The 16,085-nt window shown below is 39.7% G+C and overlaps 1 protein-coding gene across 2 annotated transcripts in view; it reads right to left on the reverse strand.

The window, feature by feature from the left end:
• The window catches only part of Btaf1 (B-TFIID TATA-box binding protein associated factor 1), a 130,051-nt gene that overhangs the window by 69,927 nt on the left and 44,039 nt on the right, over positions 1 to 16,085 (reverse strand). For both annotated transcript variants that reach the window (XM_045153974.1, XM_045153979.1), the window contains 7 exons: positions 13,412 to 13,575; positions 11,248 to 11,384; positions 8,488 to 8,617; positions 7,635 to 7,703; positions 4,382 to 4,471; positions 3,332 to 3,427; positions 3,063 to 3,239 (listed from right to left, as the gene is read on the reverse strand). In XM_045153974.1, the coding sequence (XP_045009909.1) occupies positions 3,063 to 3,239; positions 3,332 to 3,427; positions 4,382 to 4,471; positions 7,635 to 7,703; positions 8,488 to 8,617; positions 11,248 to 11,384; positions 13,412 to 13,575 (863 nt within the window). The remainder of the gene's footprint in view (positions 1 to 3,062; positions 3,240 to 3,331; positions 3,428 to 4,381; positions 4,472 to 7,634; positions 7,704 to 8,487; positions 8,618 to 11,247; positions 11,385 to 13,411; positions 13,576 to 16,085) is intronic.

Here is a 16,085-nt window from a genome sequence, read left to right on the forward strand (position 1 = left end):
TAAGAACTTGTGCAGGGTTGCTTTGTGTAGAAATAGACTGGTGTGAGCAGAGCAATATGGAACAGAAAGAAAACTTTGGGCTAAAACTTCTACCCATACAACTGCAATTGTGTGAGAAATTACAACCCTTGGGACAGGGGCAACAGAAACAATGAAGACTCTTATGAAGGAGCCTGAATGCTCAATGAGTCTCCTGTTCTTCAAAGTCTGCTTTATTCCACCCTGGATTAACAAACTGGTGCCCTATCTGGTATTATGGCATATAAGATATGCAGGAAACAGAGGGTCATTGAATTTGCAACACGGTCTTGTGGTTTGGAAATGGCCATGGGCAATGTGAACCACATCTGCTAAGGAATGCCTACATGGAGACCCGACAGAGCCGTGAGGATGAGCCGTGGGTTGCAGTGGAGACTCAGTGGAGATAACAGGACCGTGAGACTGCTGCTAAGAAGAGCTGCCCGTCCTGGATGAAGATTTTCAGGACTGAGTAGCCAAGCCGGAGGGGCAGAGTTGGAACTCCAGAGATTTGCTGCTGGCTAGAATGATCAGATGTGCAGATTTGTCAGTGACAACACTTGTTGGACTTGGAGCTACAAAGTATGCTGTTTGCCCTGTTTAAATCTTGTGTAGGTTGAATATTTATTTGAGATGCCCAACACCATGTTTTGCAGTATGAGTGTTTATTCTGTGCCATTATGGGTTTAGGAAGAATTTCTTGTTATTGTGACTCAGTTAAGACTTTGCATTATGGGGATGTTTGAACATCATTGAGATTGATATAAATCATGGGGACTTTAAAAAAAAAAACAAACTAAAAATAGGACTGGAGAGATGGCTTTAGGGGTTAAGGCACTTGCCTGCAAAGCCAAAGAACCAAGATTTAACTCTCCAGGACCCACATAAACCTGATGCACAAGGTGGCACAGTATCTGGAATTCATTTGCAGCAGCGGGAGGTCCTGGTACGGCCACTCTCTCTATCTGCCTGCCTGCCCCCTCCCTCTCTCTCTCAAATAATAAAAATATTTTTTTAAAAAAACTAGCCAGGCATGGTGGCACACACCTTTAATCCCAGCACTCGGGAGGCAGAGGTAGAAGGATTGCCATGAGTTTGAGGCCACCCTGAGACTACATAGTGAATTCCAGGTCAGCCTGAGCTAGAGTGAAATCCTACCTTGAAAAACCAGAAAAAAAAAAAACAAAACTAAAAATAGACTATCACATGATCCAGTTATATATTCTACTCCTGAGAATGTACCCAAACAATTCTAAGTCAACATACCACAAAGATACTTGCACGGGATTATCACTATTTATAATACCCAAGATGTCCGTCAACAAGTAAGGAAAATGTGGTGCATATACAACTAGACAATGGAAGTTTCTACAGCTGAAAAGGAGAACATTATGATCATTGTAGAGAAAAGGGTAAAATTAGAGATCACTATACTAAGCAAAGTAAGCCAGAAGAAAGACAGGTGACTTTGTTTCTCATACGAAGAATTAAGATTTGTGCTAGAGAGCCGTTAAGGTGCTTTCCCACAAAGCCAAAGGACCCAGGTTTGATTCCCCAGTACCCACACAAGCCATGTGTGTGGAATTTGTTTGCAATGGCTAGAGACCATGGTGTGCATTCTCATTCCACCCCCCAATAAACAAACAGAATTAGATTTAACCTTCAATATACAGAACAAGAAAGTAGAAAGAATGGAATGATAATAATCATAATCTGAAGGTTGGGGGTTCAGTGTCATATTAAAAAGAGTAAGTGGTCTAAACAGAAGGAAGAAGGAAAGCAAGAGATTGTAACTGAATACAGAAGTGAGGCATGAAGCAGAGTAGTGAGGAGTGAATAACAAAGTATGGTATACTGATATGAAAATGTCAAAATAAACCTAGTATTTTTCTATGCTAATCAAAAAAATTAAAAAATGAAGAGAAACAAATGATAATATAGCATATTAGTAGTGATAAAAATGACAAAACTGGGCTGGACAGATGGCTCACTGGTTAAAGCATGTGCCTGTGAAGCCTAAAGACCCAGGTTCAATTCTCCAGGTCCCACGTAAGCCAGATGCACATGGTGGCATATGCATCTGGAGTTCGTTTGCAGTGGCCCTGGCATGCCTATTCTCTCTTTCCTCCCTCCCTCCCTCCCTTTCTCTCTCTCTCTCTCAAATAAATAAAATCTTTTTTAAAAAATGACAAAACTAAGCCAGGCGTGGTGGCGCATGCCTTCAATCCCAGCACTTGGGAGGCAGAGGTAGGAGGATCGCTGTGAGTTCAAGGCCACCCTGAGACTCCTTAGTGAATTCCAGATCAGCCTGGGCTACATTGAGACCCTATCTCAAAAAACCAAAGAGAGACAAAACTGTTATTTTATTTAAAAAACTGGCCTTGGTCTGGAGAGATGGCTTAGCGGTTAAGCGCTTGCCTGTGAAGCCTAAGGACCCCAGTTCGAGGCTTGGTTCCCCAGGTCCCACGTTAGCCAGATGCACAAGGGGGCGCACGCGTCTGGAGTTCGTTTGCAGAGGCTGGAAGCCCTGGCGCGCCCATTCTCTCTCTCTCCCTCTATCTGTCTTTCACTCTGTGTCTGTTGCTCTCAAATAAATAAATAAATAAAAATTATAAAAAAAAAAAAAAACTGGCCTTGTTATGGAATAGGCATAATTTTCAAAAACTAGTAAGATGGTTTCCATCCTGTTATCTACAGAGGCTAGGAATAATAAATACAGGAATAATGAAAAACTGCTTTGTTTGAAGAAGCACAAGGCAGAGAAGAGGGGCTAACAATGCCAGGAACAAGTAAGGTAGCAGAAAAGGAAAAGAGGTAGAAAGCTTGGGTATATAAGCAGAAACCCCAGGGAATGCTTGTTGCTGGCAACTAAGACCAAAGAAAAACCTTAGGAAATTTCAAAACATTATTAGCTAGCCTTTAGGAATAGGAAGAGAAGTTATATTCTTAAATGTGATAAGCAAGAGAAGAAAATAAAGCAACAAAACCCACATAATACTGAAAAATATGTCTTTTATATACAATTCAAAAGTGGAAGTATTTACCTGACGAACTGCCAGTGCATATTTGATTCCCAGCAGACCCCCATGTCTAACTTCCCACTGTTCTTGTGTAAGTAATTTTAGCAGCACATCCACAGTTTTATGAACTCCTGATTCATTCATGTGTTTTAAAACCACACCCAATGTTTGAGCACAAGTTTCACGAACTGGTGCTACAACCTACAGAACATAAAGAAAAAGTCATATTCTGAAAAACGTATTCTATAGAATTTGAGATTAGAATGGACAAGTTTTACCTAGATGATACTTACTTCATCTGAAACAAAGTCTCCAAATCTGTCCAATGCAAAAACACAAAGAAGTCTAATAACTAAGTCTTCCAACCACTCTTGATGCTGTTGGATCATCTATTAAGATATAATCATTTTTAAATAACAGATAGAGGTCAACTTTATACTGGGATTAAGAGGGCGCAGCAACTTTAAGTACAAAATAAAAAATATTGAGAGTATCTTAGCATAAAAAATAACCAAAAGTAGAAGAGTCCTGAATACTGTTTAAAAGAAGCCATGTTCTGTTTGATAATCAGATTCAAACAGCGTATCAAAATGCCTACATTCATGGATTCTACCATGTTACTTGTACTCTAATAGGAACAACACTGCTTAAAGTTACACAGGTATCAAGTCTCCCTGTCACACACTATCATCTGTTCTATTACCAGTGTTTCTTGCTATATTAATCATGTTACTCACTGACCTCTTAACATTTCAGTCTCCTTAATCTACTTTTCTATTCATTACATCCTGCTCAAATACTCCTCCTTTAACAGCTTCTTCCACCCAACATTTCTGAACATGTCTTTTTCCTGGACTTATTCTATATCTACAGATGTCTTTTTCTCACCTCTTAATATTTCTACCTTTTCTCACTCTTCTTATAACTTCTCTAAATCACAAAAGAGACCAACTACAGGGCTGGAAAGATAGCTTAGTGGTTAAAGCACGAGACTGCAAAGCCAAAGGACCAGGTTCGATTCCCCAGTAGCCACATAAAGCCAGATGCACAAGGTGGCACATGTGTCTAGAGTTTGTTTGCATGGCTAGAGACCCTAGTGTGCCCACTCTCTCTTTAAAAAAAAAAAAAAAAAAAAAAAAAAAAAGGCTAGGCATGGTGGTACACACCTTTAATCTCAGCACTTGGGTAACAGGGGTAGGAGGATAGCTTTGAGTTCAAGGCCATCCTGAGACTGCAGAATGAGATCCAGGTCAGTCTGAGCTACAGTGAGACCCTCCCTCGGGGGGGGGGGTGCAACTATTAAAATATGGGTGACTAAATAAATGTAGCTCTAAAATACTTACCTCTTCTAAAGTGCTGTCTCCCATTTTACCACCACTTTTCCCATGAGCTTTAAGAATTTCTCGAAGCCCAGTGCCTGCTCCATGTCGAACCTGTAATGAATCAAGAAGAAAAATGTCAAAGATTAAATGTTTAAAGAAACTGTGTTTAACTTTTCTTCAATATGAAAAAGTCTTTCCAATCAACCACTGTTGATATTACTGAATCATCTATTTAAAAAAACTTTTTTATAAGACACATTTATGCTAGAATATTATAAAACTAAATAAATAGTTCTGTGCAAGAATGTGTTTTTATTCAAAGGAATTACATATATTTATTTCATAACATTTTTTGGTTACATGGAAGGTTTAAAAAGAAATAGAGAAAACAATTATTCTAAAATCTTTAGGATATAAAGCCCCATTGATCAGACAAGACCGACAAGGTTTCCCAAAAGAAGACAGATTTCTGCCAGAGCACTTGATGGACCCACCAAAGGTTAATGGTAAGACCCTACTACCAGAGACACCTTATACTATTGGTACTGAACAAGGCTAGAATCTAGAAGAGTCAGTCCCCAGACAGTTAGCTTGTCTAGTGCCAGAAGGCGCTACATGCGTGACTAGGGAAAAATGGTCAACATCTGTCCAAGCAACTCGTGATCTAAGCTAATCAGCAGCAAACAACCTGACGTGATGTTCACCCAAGTGCAATAGTGGCACACAGCCATGGTTGGCAGCCAACTGCTCTTGAATTGGCTAACGGATCTGTTCAGTGGAACAGGAGCCGTAGCTGGAACTGGGAAGACAAGACAGAACCATGTCCAAAAAACAAGTCTGCTCTCCAATATCAAGCTCCCACCAATCTTGGGCTACAAGAGGGCCTACACCTATTAAATTCTCTCTAAAATAATAATGGTTATCCCATTTATCCAGCGTTGACTTCATTCTCCACTGGAGAATCTGATTCTCTTTTTCAGATTAATATATTAATTTCATAACGTTTTGATTATATGGAAGGTTTTAAAAGTAATTGAGAAAATAGTTATTCCAAAATCTTTAAAGATATAAAGCCTCGTTGATCAGACATATCTACAAGGTTTCCCAAAAGAAGACAGATTTCTGCCAGAGCACTTCATGACCCACCAAAGGTTAATGGTAAGACCCTACTGCCAAAGATAGCATATATGGATGCAGAACCTGAGGAGAGAATCAGCCCATTGCACCTTACCAGGCCCCCAGCTGAAACCATAGAAAAATTGGGAAAAAGAGCAAGAGTGCTGATTTCTTGGTGAACCTGGTATCAGCACAAGGGTGAAGGAGATAGACACAGAGAACACTCAACTCCTACCAAACCAGATATCCAGAGACAAAGAGGCTCCCAAGATGCCATCACTTTAGTAGACCTAAAATGAACCAAACATGGCTCAGGGAAATTCACAGAAGAGGGGGTAGAAAGATTGTTGGAGCCACAAGTTGAGAAATTATGCAGAGACATTGCCTCTCCCGATAACTGATGGCTACTCCCACAATGCATGACACAATCCCCAACGAGAAGGGTCCCTTCAAAGGGGGTAGGACAGAGAAGACACTAACGATGGTACCAACATGGTTGTTTACACACTGAGTATGTACATAACTAATAAAGAAAAGAAAAGATATAAAGCCTCATGGCTACCACACCCCTATGCTTTACCTACAATCATCACTATACAGAACTTGGGAGAGAAGTTGTATATTATTCTTTATAGCCTAAAAACCAACATTCTAGAAATATATGCAACATAAATCAACTCTAAAGTTACCAGTGGCATGTGCCAAACAAGGCAATTCAAACAAAACATTTCATGAGTAATGCTTCAGTATAGCCCTTAGATGAATCACCTCTCTTAAGTGTCCTATGAAGGGTAAAAGGACACTGGCATTATACCCACTGATTTAAAATCCTATTTGAGGGCTGGAGAGATGGCGTAGCAATAAAGTGCTTGCCTGTGAAGCCTAAGGACCCTGGTTCGAAGCTCAATTCCCCAGAACCCAGGTAAGCCAGATACACAAGGTGGTGCATGCAGCAGCTAGAGTTCGCTTGCAGTGGTTGGAGGCCCTGGCACACCCATTCTCTCTCTCTCTCTACCTCTCTCTCCCTTCTTCTCTGTCACTCTCAAATAAATAAATAAAGCAAAGAAATATTTTTTTTTTCTTATCTCTTTCTCTCATTTTAGTGTTTGGGATCAAACCCAAGGCTTCATACATGTTAAGCCAGCATTATACCAAGGGTACACCACCACATTCATGGCAGTTTCGAGTTGTTTTATTTTTTAGCCCAGGGTCTAGCCAAAGGGGGATAGGATAAAATGGTTTGAAGCTACCAATCCACAAATTCAACTGGAGTCTTTCATCTTTCTTACATACTAGGAACCCAGTAAAGATCTCTGAAGACAAACTTCTAAGGCCAAAAGCAGGTTTTGGAAACTACTTTTTTTTTTTTTTTTGGAGTGTTGTTTGAACCCAGAGCCTTTATATGCTAAATTCCTGCTGCAACACAATTGAGATATAATCCCAGGCCTTAACTTACTATTGTTGGTCAACCAAAACTATCCATTTTAGGCTGGCCATAGCAAAACATACTTGTAATACCTGCACTCAGGAGGCTGGGGCGGGAGTATCACAAATTCAAGGACAGCCTGGGTTACATCAAAAAGACTACCTCCAAATAAAAGAAAGAAAAAAAAAAGGAGCCAGGCCTGGTGGTGTGGCAGGATCCATGAGGCCATCCTGGAGCTATGAATGAGTTCTAGGTGAGTCTGGGTCAGAATAAGATCTTGCCTGGAAAAATAAACAACAAACTATCCAGTTCCAAAGACAAAGAATTTTTTTGGGGGGGGGGGGGATTTCGAGGTAGAGTCTCACTCTAGCTCAGGCTGACCTGGAATTCACTATGTAGTCTCAGGGTGGCCTTGAACTCATGGCGATCCTCCTACCTCTGCCTCCCGAGGGCTGGGATTAAAGGCGTGCGCCACCACGCCCGGCAAAGACAAAGAATTTTTTACTACCTAGGAGAGAAATGCAAGCCTCCACTGTAGAAAAGAATGGTTCACTTCAGAATATGATTAAAAGTTATGAGAAATAGAATAAAAATTTGTATTTAGAAGTCAAAAGTCCTAAAAAGAATCCAAGAGAAAAGCAGGGATCTTGACAAAGTACACTATCCTTGACACTGTTGACTTCATTAGTACCAAAAATAGAGCTAAAAGGAACTGTGATGAAGATGTCTTACCTCCCAGGAGGGATTAAAAAGGTCATTGCAAAGTTCTTCACAAAAGCTTTCCAGAGGCCATTCATTTGTCTGAATAAGAAAGATATAAAGATTACTATTACTTCAAAAACTTTAGCTGGTGTGCATGCCCTTAAACCCAGCACTCAGAAGTCAGAGGTAGGAGGATCCCTGTGAATTTGGGGCCAGCCTGAGACTACACAGTGAACTCCAAGTCAGCTGGACTAGACTGAGACCCTACCTCAAAAAAAAAAGAAAAAGAAAAAAAGAAAAAAAAAACCCACAAACACCTTTAGTATCAAAGCAACTAAGAAAATCCAAAAAAATGTTTATTTGTAGGCTCTAAGTAGGCTTTAAATATTTATTTAGTTATTCTTTTATCTATCTATTTAGTTTGGTTTGGTTTCATTTCTCTGAGGTAGGATCTCACTCTAGCCCTGGACTGACCTGGATCTCACTGTGTAGTCTCAGGCTAGCATTGAACTCAGCACTTCTCCTACCTCTACCTTCCAAGTACTGGGATACAAAGGCATGGGCCACCACACCTGGCTTAATTTGTTTTTAGTAAGTTACTTTTAGTAACAAAGATGCAAGATTTTTTTTTTGGTGGGGGGAAGGTGGTTTTTCAAGGTAGAATCTCACTCTTCTAGCCCAGGCTGACCTAAAATTCACTATGCAGTCTTAGGATGGTCTCAAACTCACTGGGATCCTCCTTCCTAGGCCACCAAGTACTGGGATTAAAAGCATGCACCAACATGACCAGCAACATGAAATTTCTGCTAATACAGTTTCATACAAGTGACAAAATCTCTACGGACACATTAGTTTGAGAATATTATCAACAATTTCAATATACCTCTTCAAGCAAGGAAGAACTGTCTGGAATATTATCAATTAAGACTTTGGAATCATTTGCAGTCTGATTGATAACAACATTTGTTATTTTTCGTCTCTTTTCTTCTGGCTCTCCATCAGTGCTATCATTGCTAAAAAATAAGAAGTCATAAGTCACCAGTTTAAAAAGCCAATGAAGAATAATGTGAATCAACTACAATGAATGTAAGAGAATCCATCATTTCAACATCTCATGTATCAACTGTAACTGCTTAATATTTTCAGCAAAATATATCTCAATACTCTAAGGGGCAGTGAATGATTTTCGTTCAAGTTGAATTGCAAATCTAACTCATCATTTTTTTTCTGCTTCTCTACAACTAGCTCCCTTCCTTTAAATTTTAAATTCAACTTATTCCAACAACTTAAATCTAGCCAGTAATTTTCTAGGCTTTTGTACTATGGAGAAATCTAACAAACTAATACAATGTAAGTTTACCAATTCTTGAAAAATATACAAAAAAAATAAGACAACTTACAACTAATAATATAAAATCTGGAAAAAATGCTATAAATGTCAATGTTGACCTAAAAAAATACAAAGGACAGGACAAGACACTGGCTTTAGTCTAGCTGAGTATGGGTGCAGCACTGGTTGTATAGTGGTGAGCTAGCTGCCTTCCGAGCTGGATATGATAGCACAAACCTTAATGCCAGCACTCAGGAAGCTGACGTAGGAGGATCATAAATTCAAACCAAGCCTATGCTAAATAGCAAGAAACAAACAAAACAAAAACTTTTTTTTTAAGTTATTATTGTTTTGGGTTTTTAATTTAGCTTTGGTTTTCCGAAGTAGAGTCTCACAGTAGCCAAGGCTGACATGGAATTCACTATGTAGTCTCATCCTGGCCTTGAACTCATAGTGATCCTCCTACCCCAGCTTCCCAAGTGCTGGGATTAAAGGCACTTGCCACCATGCCTGGACAGTTCTTATTTATCAGGCATATACATATAATCACTCATTCATACATACATCACACATACTATAATGCACTTTGATCATAATCCCCTTAATGCTTAAAAGGAATAAATAGTATATTGTAAAGTGTATACTTTCTCTGAATCTCTCCCCTCTCTCTATTGTTAATAGTGTGGTCTACTAGGTCAGCCGATTTTTCTGTAAGATCACTGCTTTACTTCTCTCCACTGTAGCTACACTGGTCACCTTACATTCTTATACCTGGTGGGCGTGCTTCTACTTCCAGGTATTTGCTATCCTGAGTCCCTCTACTATGAATGTCTTTTTCTAGATCTTTGGAGCCAATACCCTCACTTTTTTTTTTTTTTTTTTTTTTTTGGTTTTTTTGAGGTAGGGTCTCACTCTGGCTCAGGCTAACCTGGAATTCACTATGTAGTCTCAGGGTGGCCTTGAACTCTTGGCGATCCTCCTACCTCTGCCTCCCAAGTGCTGGGATTAAAGGCGTGCACCACCATGCCCGGCAATACCCTCACTTTTTTGAGAGCTTTACCTATATATATATAAGTCATCACCCTGGGAAGCCCTCCAAAACCGTCTAAAATTTCAAAGTCTATACCCATGTTTCACATGTCCCTTTCTTGTTTTGTCATTCTTTCCCTTTTTAGCTCCTATCATGAATGTTACACATATAGGTATGTACACATATAAGATATTTTATTTATGCCACATTACTCCTTTAGTATATAAGCATCACAGGCATGAATTACCAATTTTATCCATTATTGTACCCACTGGCCCTAGACCAGTCCTTGGCAGATAGACGATACCTAATAAATGCTTGGATAAGTAATTTTTGAATTCTAAAAAGTAAGGTCTTTCCAATAATGAAATGTTTGAGTAAAAGTGCTTTTATGAATAAAAACTGGCAGGAATACTTATTAGATTATTTCAAATTGAAGGTTCCTTATCCAAAATGCTTGGGATCAGAAACATTTCTGATGGTATAGGTTTTTTTAATTGACTTTATCAGATTAATAACCCTAACTTCAAAGCCTAAATTCTGAAGCCCATACACAAAATTTTTGATTTTAGAACATTTTGGATTAGCTACACTTAACTCCAGTATCATCTTAATAGATGTTTACCTTTAAAACCCTTCAACTACAGAGCAAGTGGTTTAACACCCTAACACTACTTTTACTTTTCTTATGCATTTTCTTGACCTGTGGTCCTGGACCCACTCTATCCATTCATCCTCTAATACTCCCCTTTTAATCTACTCATCCTAACCACACTCCCCCTCTGTTTCTTTTCTTCTTCTCCTTCTCCTTCTTCTTCTTTTCTTTGGGGAGTTTTTGGTCTTTCAAGATAGGCTCTCACACTGTTCCAGGCTGCCTTGGAATTCACTATGTAGTCTCAGGGTGGCCTCGAACTCTAGATGATCCTCCTACCTCTGCCTCTCAAGTGCTGGGATTAAAGGCATGCACCACACCTGGCTTGTTTCTTTTATTTAGGCATTTGCACTTTTCACTTGACTGAAATGTTTTCCCTTTTAAGTATTTTCAGTTTTCATTGGGATCTGGTAATTAGTAAGGAAAAAAAAAAACATTTATGTGGATTTTTAAGTATCAAGTCCTTGGAAACAGTAAATATTATCTTACAACTGAGCAGGACAGGATAATCCAAACAGCACTACTCAGCTAAAAACAAAAGTCAGCAAAATATTTATTTTTAAAAATGTAAACCAAGCAGACACAAGACTTAGCATTAGTGTTGTAGGCGAATAAGCAGAAAGAGTACTACCTCTTCTCATTTGCTTCCACTGCATCCCTGGATCTCTGTTTTGCAAATAACTTGGCCATTCTTTTAGCTTTGTTCTTTTGTCTACTGCTCATTCCTGTTCGGAACTCTGAATCAATCAATTCAGCTGCCTGGAGAGTCTAAAAGAATAAAACAATGTTGCATTGGAATTACTATAGTTAAAATACCTATAGTCTCAATTTCAGTTGGGAACTAGATGTGTAATTTTAGTGTCTATTTAGAATATACATTAAATTTTCTGATAGCCTTGAGCTATTCTTTTGTGCAGCTGTATCACAATGTCATTTTCAAGCCAGAGTGGTGGCACTTTTAGTTCAAAAACTTGGGAGGCTGAAGTAGACGGAATGGTGAGAATTAGAGGGCAGCCGGGGTACACAAGCAAGATCCTGTATCCCCCCCACAAAAAAAAAAAAAAAAAATCACTCTCTTCCTTCTTCCTTATGTGTCCAGTACCAACAATTAATTCTTTGTTTCTTAACTGTGATCCTCCCACCTCAGCCCCCAGGGTGTTGAGATTAAAAGCATGTGCAACTATATCCAGCTTTTTTTTTTTTTTTTAATTCTACAGATGTGGCACATATGAACAGTCCTAAAGGGAGGTTTTTAAGAGGCGAGATTTCAGTATTCAACACAGTGTGGCAATAAAGATCTGAATAGTAGAAAGATGAACACTATCTGCTAAAAATAAATAAATAAATAACAAGTACAGCCTTAGGTGATGGGACCAGCATCCTCTAACAAATTGAGCCCATGTTCTCCTTCGTTCTCAACCATTCACTGTGTACTTGCTTCTCTCGATTTTCTATTCACTGGAGACACTACCTAAGAGACTGTGATGGGCCAGATATGGTGACACAGGTCTAGTCAAGATGCTGGAGTACAAGGAACACCTAAGTTCAGGAGTTTGAGCTTAGACAACAAATCAAGAACCCTATTTGAAAAAAAAAAAAAAAAAAAAAGAAAAGACAGTTTGTGTGACAGAAATTATTTAAGTCCCAAGCCTAGACATACTTTCTGTACCTAGCTGGAATTTACACTGTACCCCAGGGTGACTGGTACAGTTGCACTGCTGAGGTCTTAGCCAGGGAATGAGGGGAACGTGACAGTACTGCACTGAGTCTATGGCCACAACACACTTTATGCAATTTCTCCTAAAGGCTCATGACATGCAAGACTAAATTTGGATCTGACAAAGCTCCAAATTGGCACTGTCCATTCTACAGCTGTTGTCTATAGCTGACTGTCTCCAATACATTGTACCATGCTTGAATAAACACTAAATTATCACATTATTATATTTTTATTTCTTTTTTTAACTCGGCCTTATGCTTTATTTACGTCTTACTTCCCTTCCTACCTTATTTCCGTCCATTCGATCCTGGCTGTCATTATATTTATGCCTTTGTTATACTTATGTTAGAGATATATACAGAGAGAATATGGGTGTACCAGGGCCTCCTGTTACTGCAAACAAACTCCAGATACATGTGTTGAGTACCGTTCTCTCACTCACTCTCGCTCTCTCTTCAATAAATAAATAAAAGGTTTTTAAAGAAAGAAAAAAAAAGTGTGTGTTCATTTGTTATAAGCAGGCCAAGCTGTACCAAGTGTAAGAAGTCAATATTGTTTACATGGACATCTATACAATTGGGTATATGTAGAGATTTTCAGGAAAGAGGCATAAGAAAACTTAAAAGGATATGGAGAAATCTGTGCCCCTGAAACTTCCTCGTACTTCACATTACATACCTTTTCATTTTTTGCTGTTTTCAAGTTTGTGGTCATGTTTCTTAGTAAGGGAGTATAAAGACTTGTATCATCACATGATAGATAGCCACTAATCTCTCTCTCTCTCTTCTCCCAAATTACTTTTCCCCTCAAAGAACACTTTGAAAAACAATAATCTTTCAATTCCAGTAGCTCCTAAAAGATCCACAACTTTTATCTAATAGTTTAATATGTAGGAGATAGGCTAAAATTGTTTCATAAAATGTCACCAGATATTCACATTATAAAAACAATAAATTAAATATAGCATCACTACACAGCAATGAATAGAAGCACAAAATAAATAAATTGCATAAGCAAAATGTAGCAAACCCTTTGTCTTGTTATTTGCAATCAAACAATCAAATGTTTTACCTACAGGTTGTTTGTTTACAAGGGCTGCAGAAGTTGGAGTATAATCCAAATCTTCATCATTAAAGAGTTCTTCAGTACTCATTCCAATTGCTTCTCCCATATTAAGGCCAAGTTTCTTCTGTAATAGTTTTCGTTGGCGTGCTATCCTCTCCTTAGGATCCACTTCACCTTTAAACAAAAAAGAAATAAAAACCCCCTAATCAGTTAAGAAAGCTTTCATTGGGCTGGAGAGATTACTCAGTGGTTAAAGGCACTTGCTTGCAAAGCCTGCCAGTCTGGGTTCAATTCCCCAATACCCATGTAGGGCATACATCTAGAGTTCACTCATAGTAGCTAGAGGCCCTGGTATGCCCATTATTCTCTCTCATTCTCTCTGCCTCTCTCAAATAAACAAAAATAATTTTTTACAAGTTTAGTACCAGAAAGATAGCTTACAGGTTAAGGTGATTTCCTGCAAAGCCAAAGGACCCAGATTCAATTGTCAGAACACACATAAGACTGATGCACATGGTGGTACATGCATCTGGAATTTGTTTGCAGTGGCTAGAGGCCCTGGCGAGTCCATTCTCTCTCTCTCTTGAAAATGGGCAGTACCAGCCGGGCGTGGTGGCACACGCCTTTAATCCCAGACTGCTGTGAGTTCGAGGCTACCCTGAAACTACATAGTTAATTCCAGGTCAGCCTGGGCCAGACCCTACCTCGGGGGGAAAAAAAGGCCCAGAATTGCCCGGCATGGTAGCTCACGCCTTTAATCCTAGCACTTAGGATGCAGAGGTAGGAGGATCATTGTGAGTTCAAGGCCACCCTAAGACTACAGAATGAATTCCAGGTCACCCTACACTAGAGGGAGATCCTGCCTCAGGGAAAAAAAATAAGTATGTGTGTGTGTGTGTGTGTGTGTAGTAGCACACACTTAACTTCAGCACTCTGGAGGCTGAGGTAGGAGGATCACTGTGAGTTAAAGAGCAGCCTGAGACGACAGTGAGTTCCAGGTCAGCCTGGGCTACAGCAAGACCTACCTCATAAAACAAACAAACAAACAAAAAAGTGTTTTTCCCCCAAACTAGCCAGATCACATCACCTTGGAACTTTTGTTTGATGGCTTAGAGGTTAAGGCACTTGCCTGCAAAGACAAAGGACCCCAGTTCGATTCCCTAGGACTCATGTAACAAGGTGGTGCATGTGCCCAGAGTTCATTTTCAGCAACTGGAAGCCCTGGCACTCCCATTCTCTCCCTCTCTCAAATAAGTAAATGAAAATATTTTTTAAAAATAAATAAATGAATAGGACTGGAGAGATGGCTTAGCAGTTAAGCACTTGCCTGTGAAGCCTAAGGACCCCGGTTCGAGGCTCGGTTCCCCAGGTCCCATGTTAGCCAGATGCACAAGGGGGCGCATGCGTCTGGAGTTCATTTGCAGAGGCTGGAAGCCCTGGCGCGCCCATTCTCTCTCTCCCCCTCTATCTGTCTTTCTCTCTGTGTCTGTCGCTCTCAAATAAATAAATAAAAATTTAAAAAATAAAAATAAAATAAATAAATAAAAGAATAGGACTGGAGAGATGGCTTAGTGGTTAAAGCACTTGACTGTGAAGCTTAAGAACCTAGGTTTGGTTCCCTGGGACCCAGAGCCACAAGGTGGCTTATGCATGTGGAGTACATCTGTAGTGGCTGTAGGCCCTGGCGCACTCATTCTCTCCCCACCCAATAAATAAATAAGTATTTAAAAATGGAATAATGGAGTCCCTCTTAAAAAAAAAAAAAAGCCGGGTGTGGTGGCGCATGCCTTTAATCCCAGCACTTGGGAGGCAGAGGGAGGAGGATCACTACAAGTTCAAGGCCACCCTGAGACTACACAGTGAATTCCAGATCAGCCTAAACCAGAGAGAGACCCTACCTCAAAAAACCAATAGAAAGAAAGAAAGGAGGGAGGGAGGGAGGGAGGGAGGGAGGGAGGGAGGGAAGAAGAGAGAAAGAGAGAGAGAGAGTTTATTACTGTATGAAGATCTGACTCCCATTGACACTGGGAGCAGGGTGCAAACTATTATAAACATTTCTTGGAGCTGGCAGGTAAGAGACCTTGTTGTACAAGCATGAGTGCCTCAGCAGGCCTGACTTTTATTTGCTCTGAGTTTGATTACCCAGAACCCATGTAAAAGACTGTTGTAGCTGTCCACCTATAACCTAATTCCTGTAGGGAACAGAGACCAAAGAATTGCTGGGGTTCAATAGTCTCCCAGTTCAGTGAGAAATTCCAACTCAAGGAAACACGCAGATGAGCAATAAAAGAGAACATCAAACATTCTCCTCTAGTCTCTGAATCCACATGCATAGGGGAAGCACATCTGCACACCCACACATGTGCAAACACCACACTTAAAAACACAGCACATATTAAGACACAAGTGCATATTTGCACACACAGAAACAAAACACCTGCCATCTATGTGCAGATAAAACATGTGGCTGGTTGGCTGCAAGAAGTGACATATGCCTATAATTCCAGAACTGGAGAAGCCAAAACAGGAAGAGAATTACAAGTTGGGACTACATTAAGTTGAATTCAAGATCAGCCGGATAGTGACACTCTGTTTCAAAATTAAATAAAAAGAGGCAATTTTTTTTTTAAAGGAATGAAATAAAACATCTTTTCGGCCTGGCATGATAGTGCATGCCTTTTTAA

Source organism: Jaculus jaculus, chromosome 1 (assembly GCF_020740685.1).
Source record: "Jaculus jaculus isolate mJacJac1 chromosome 1, mJacJac1.mat.Y.cur, whole genome shotgun sequence".
NCBI lineage: Eukaryota > Metazoa > Chordata > Mammalia > Rodentia > Dipodidae > Jaculus > Jaculus jaculus.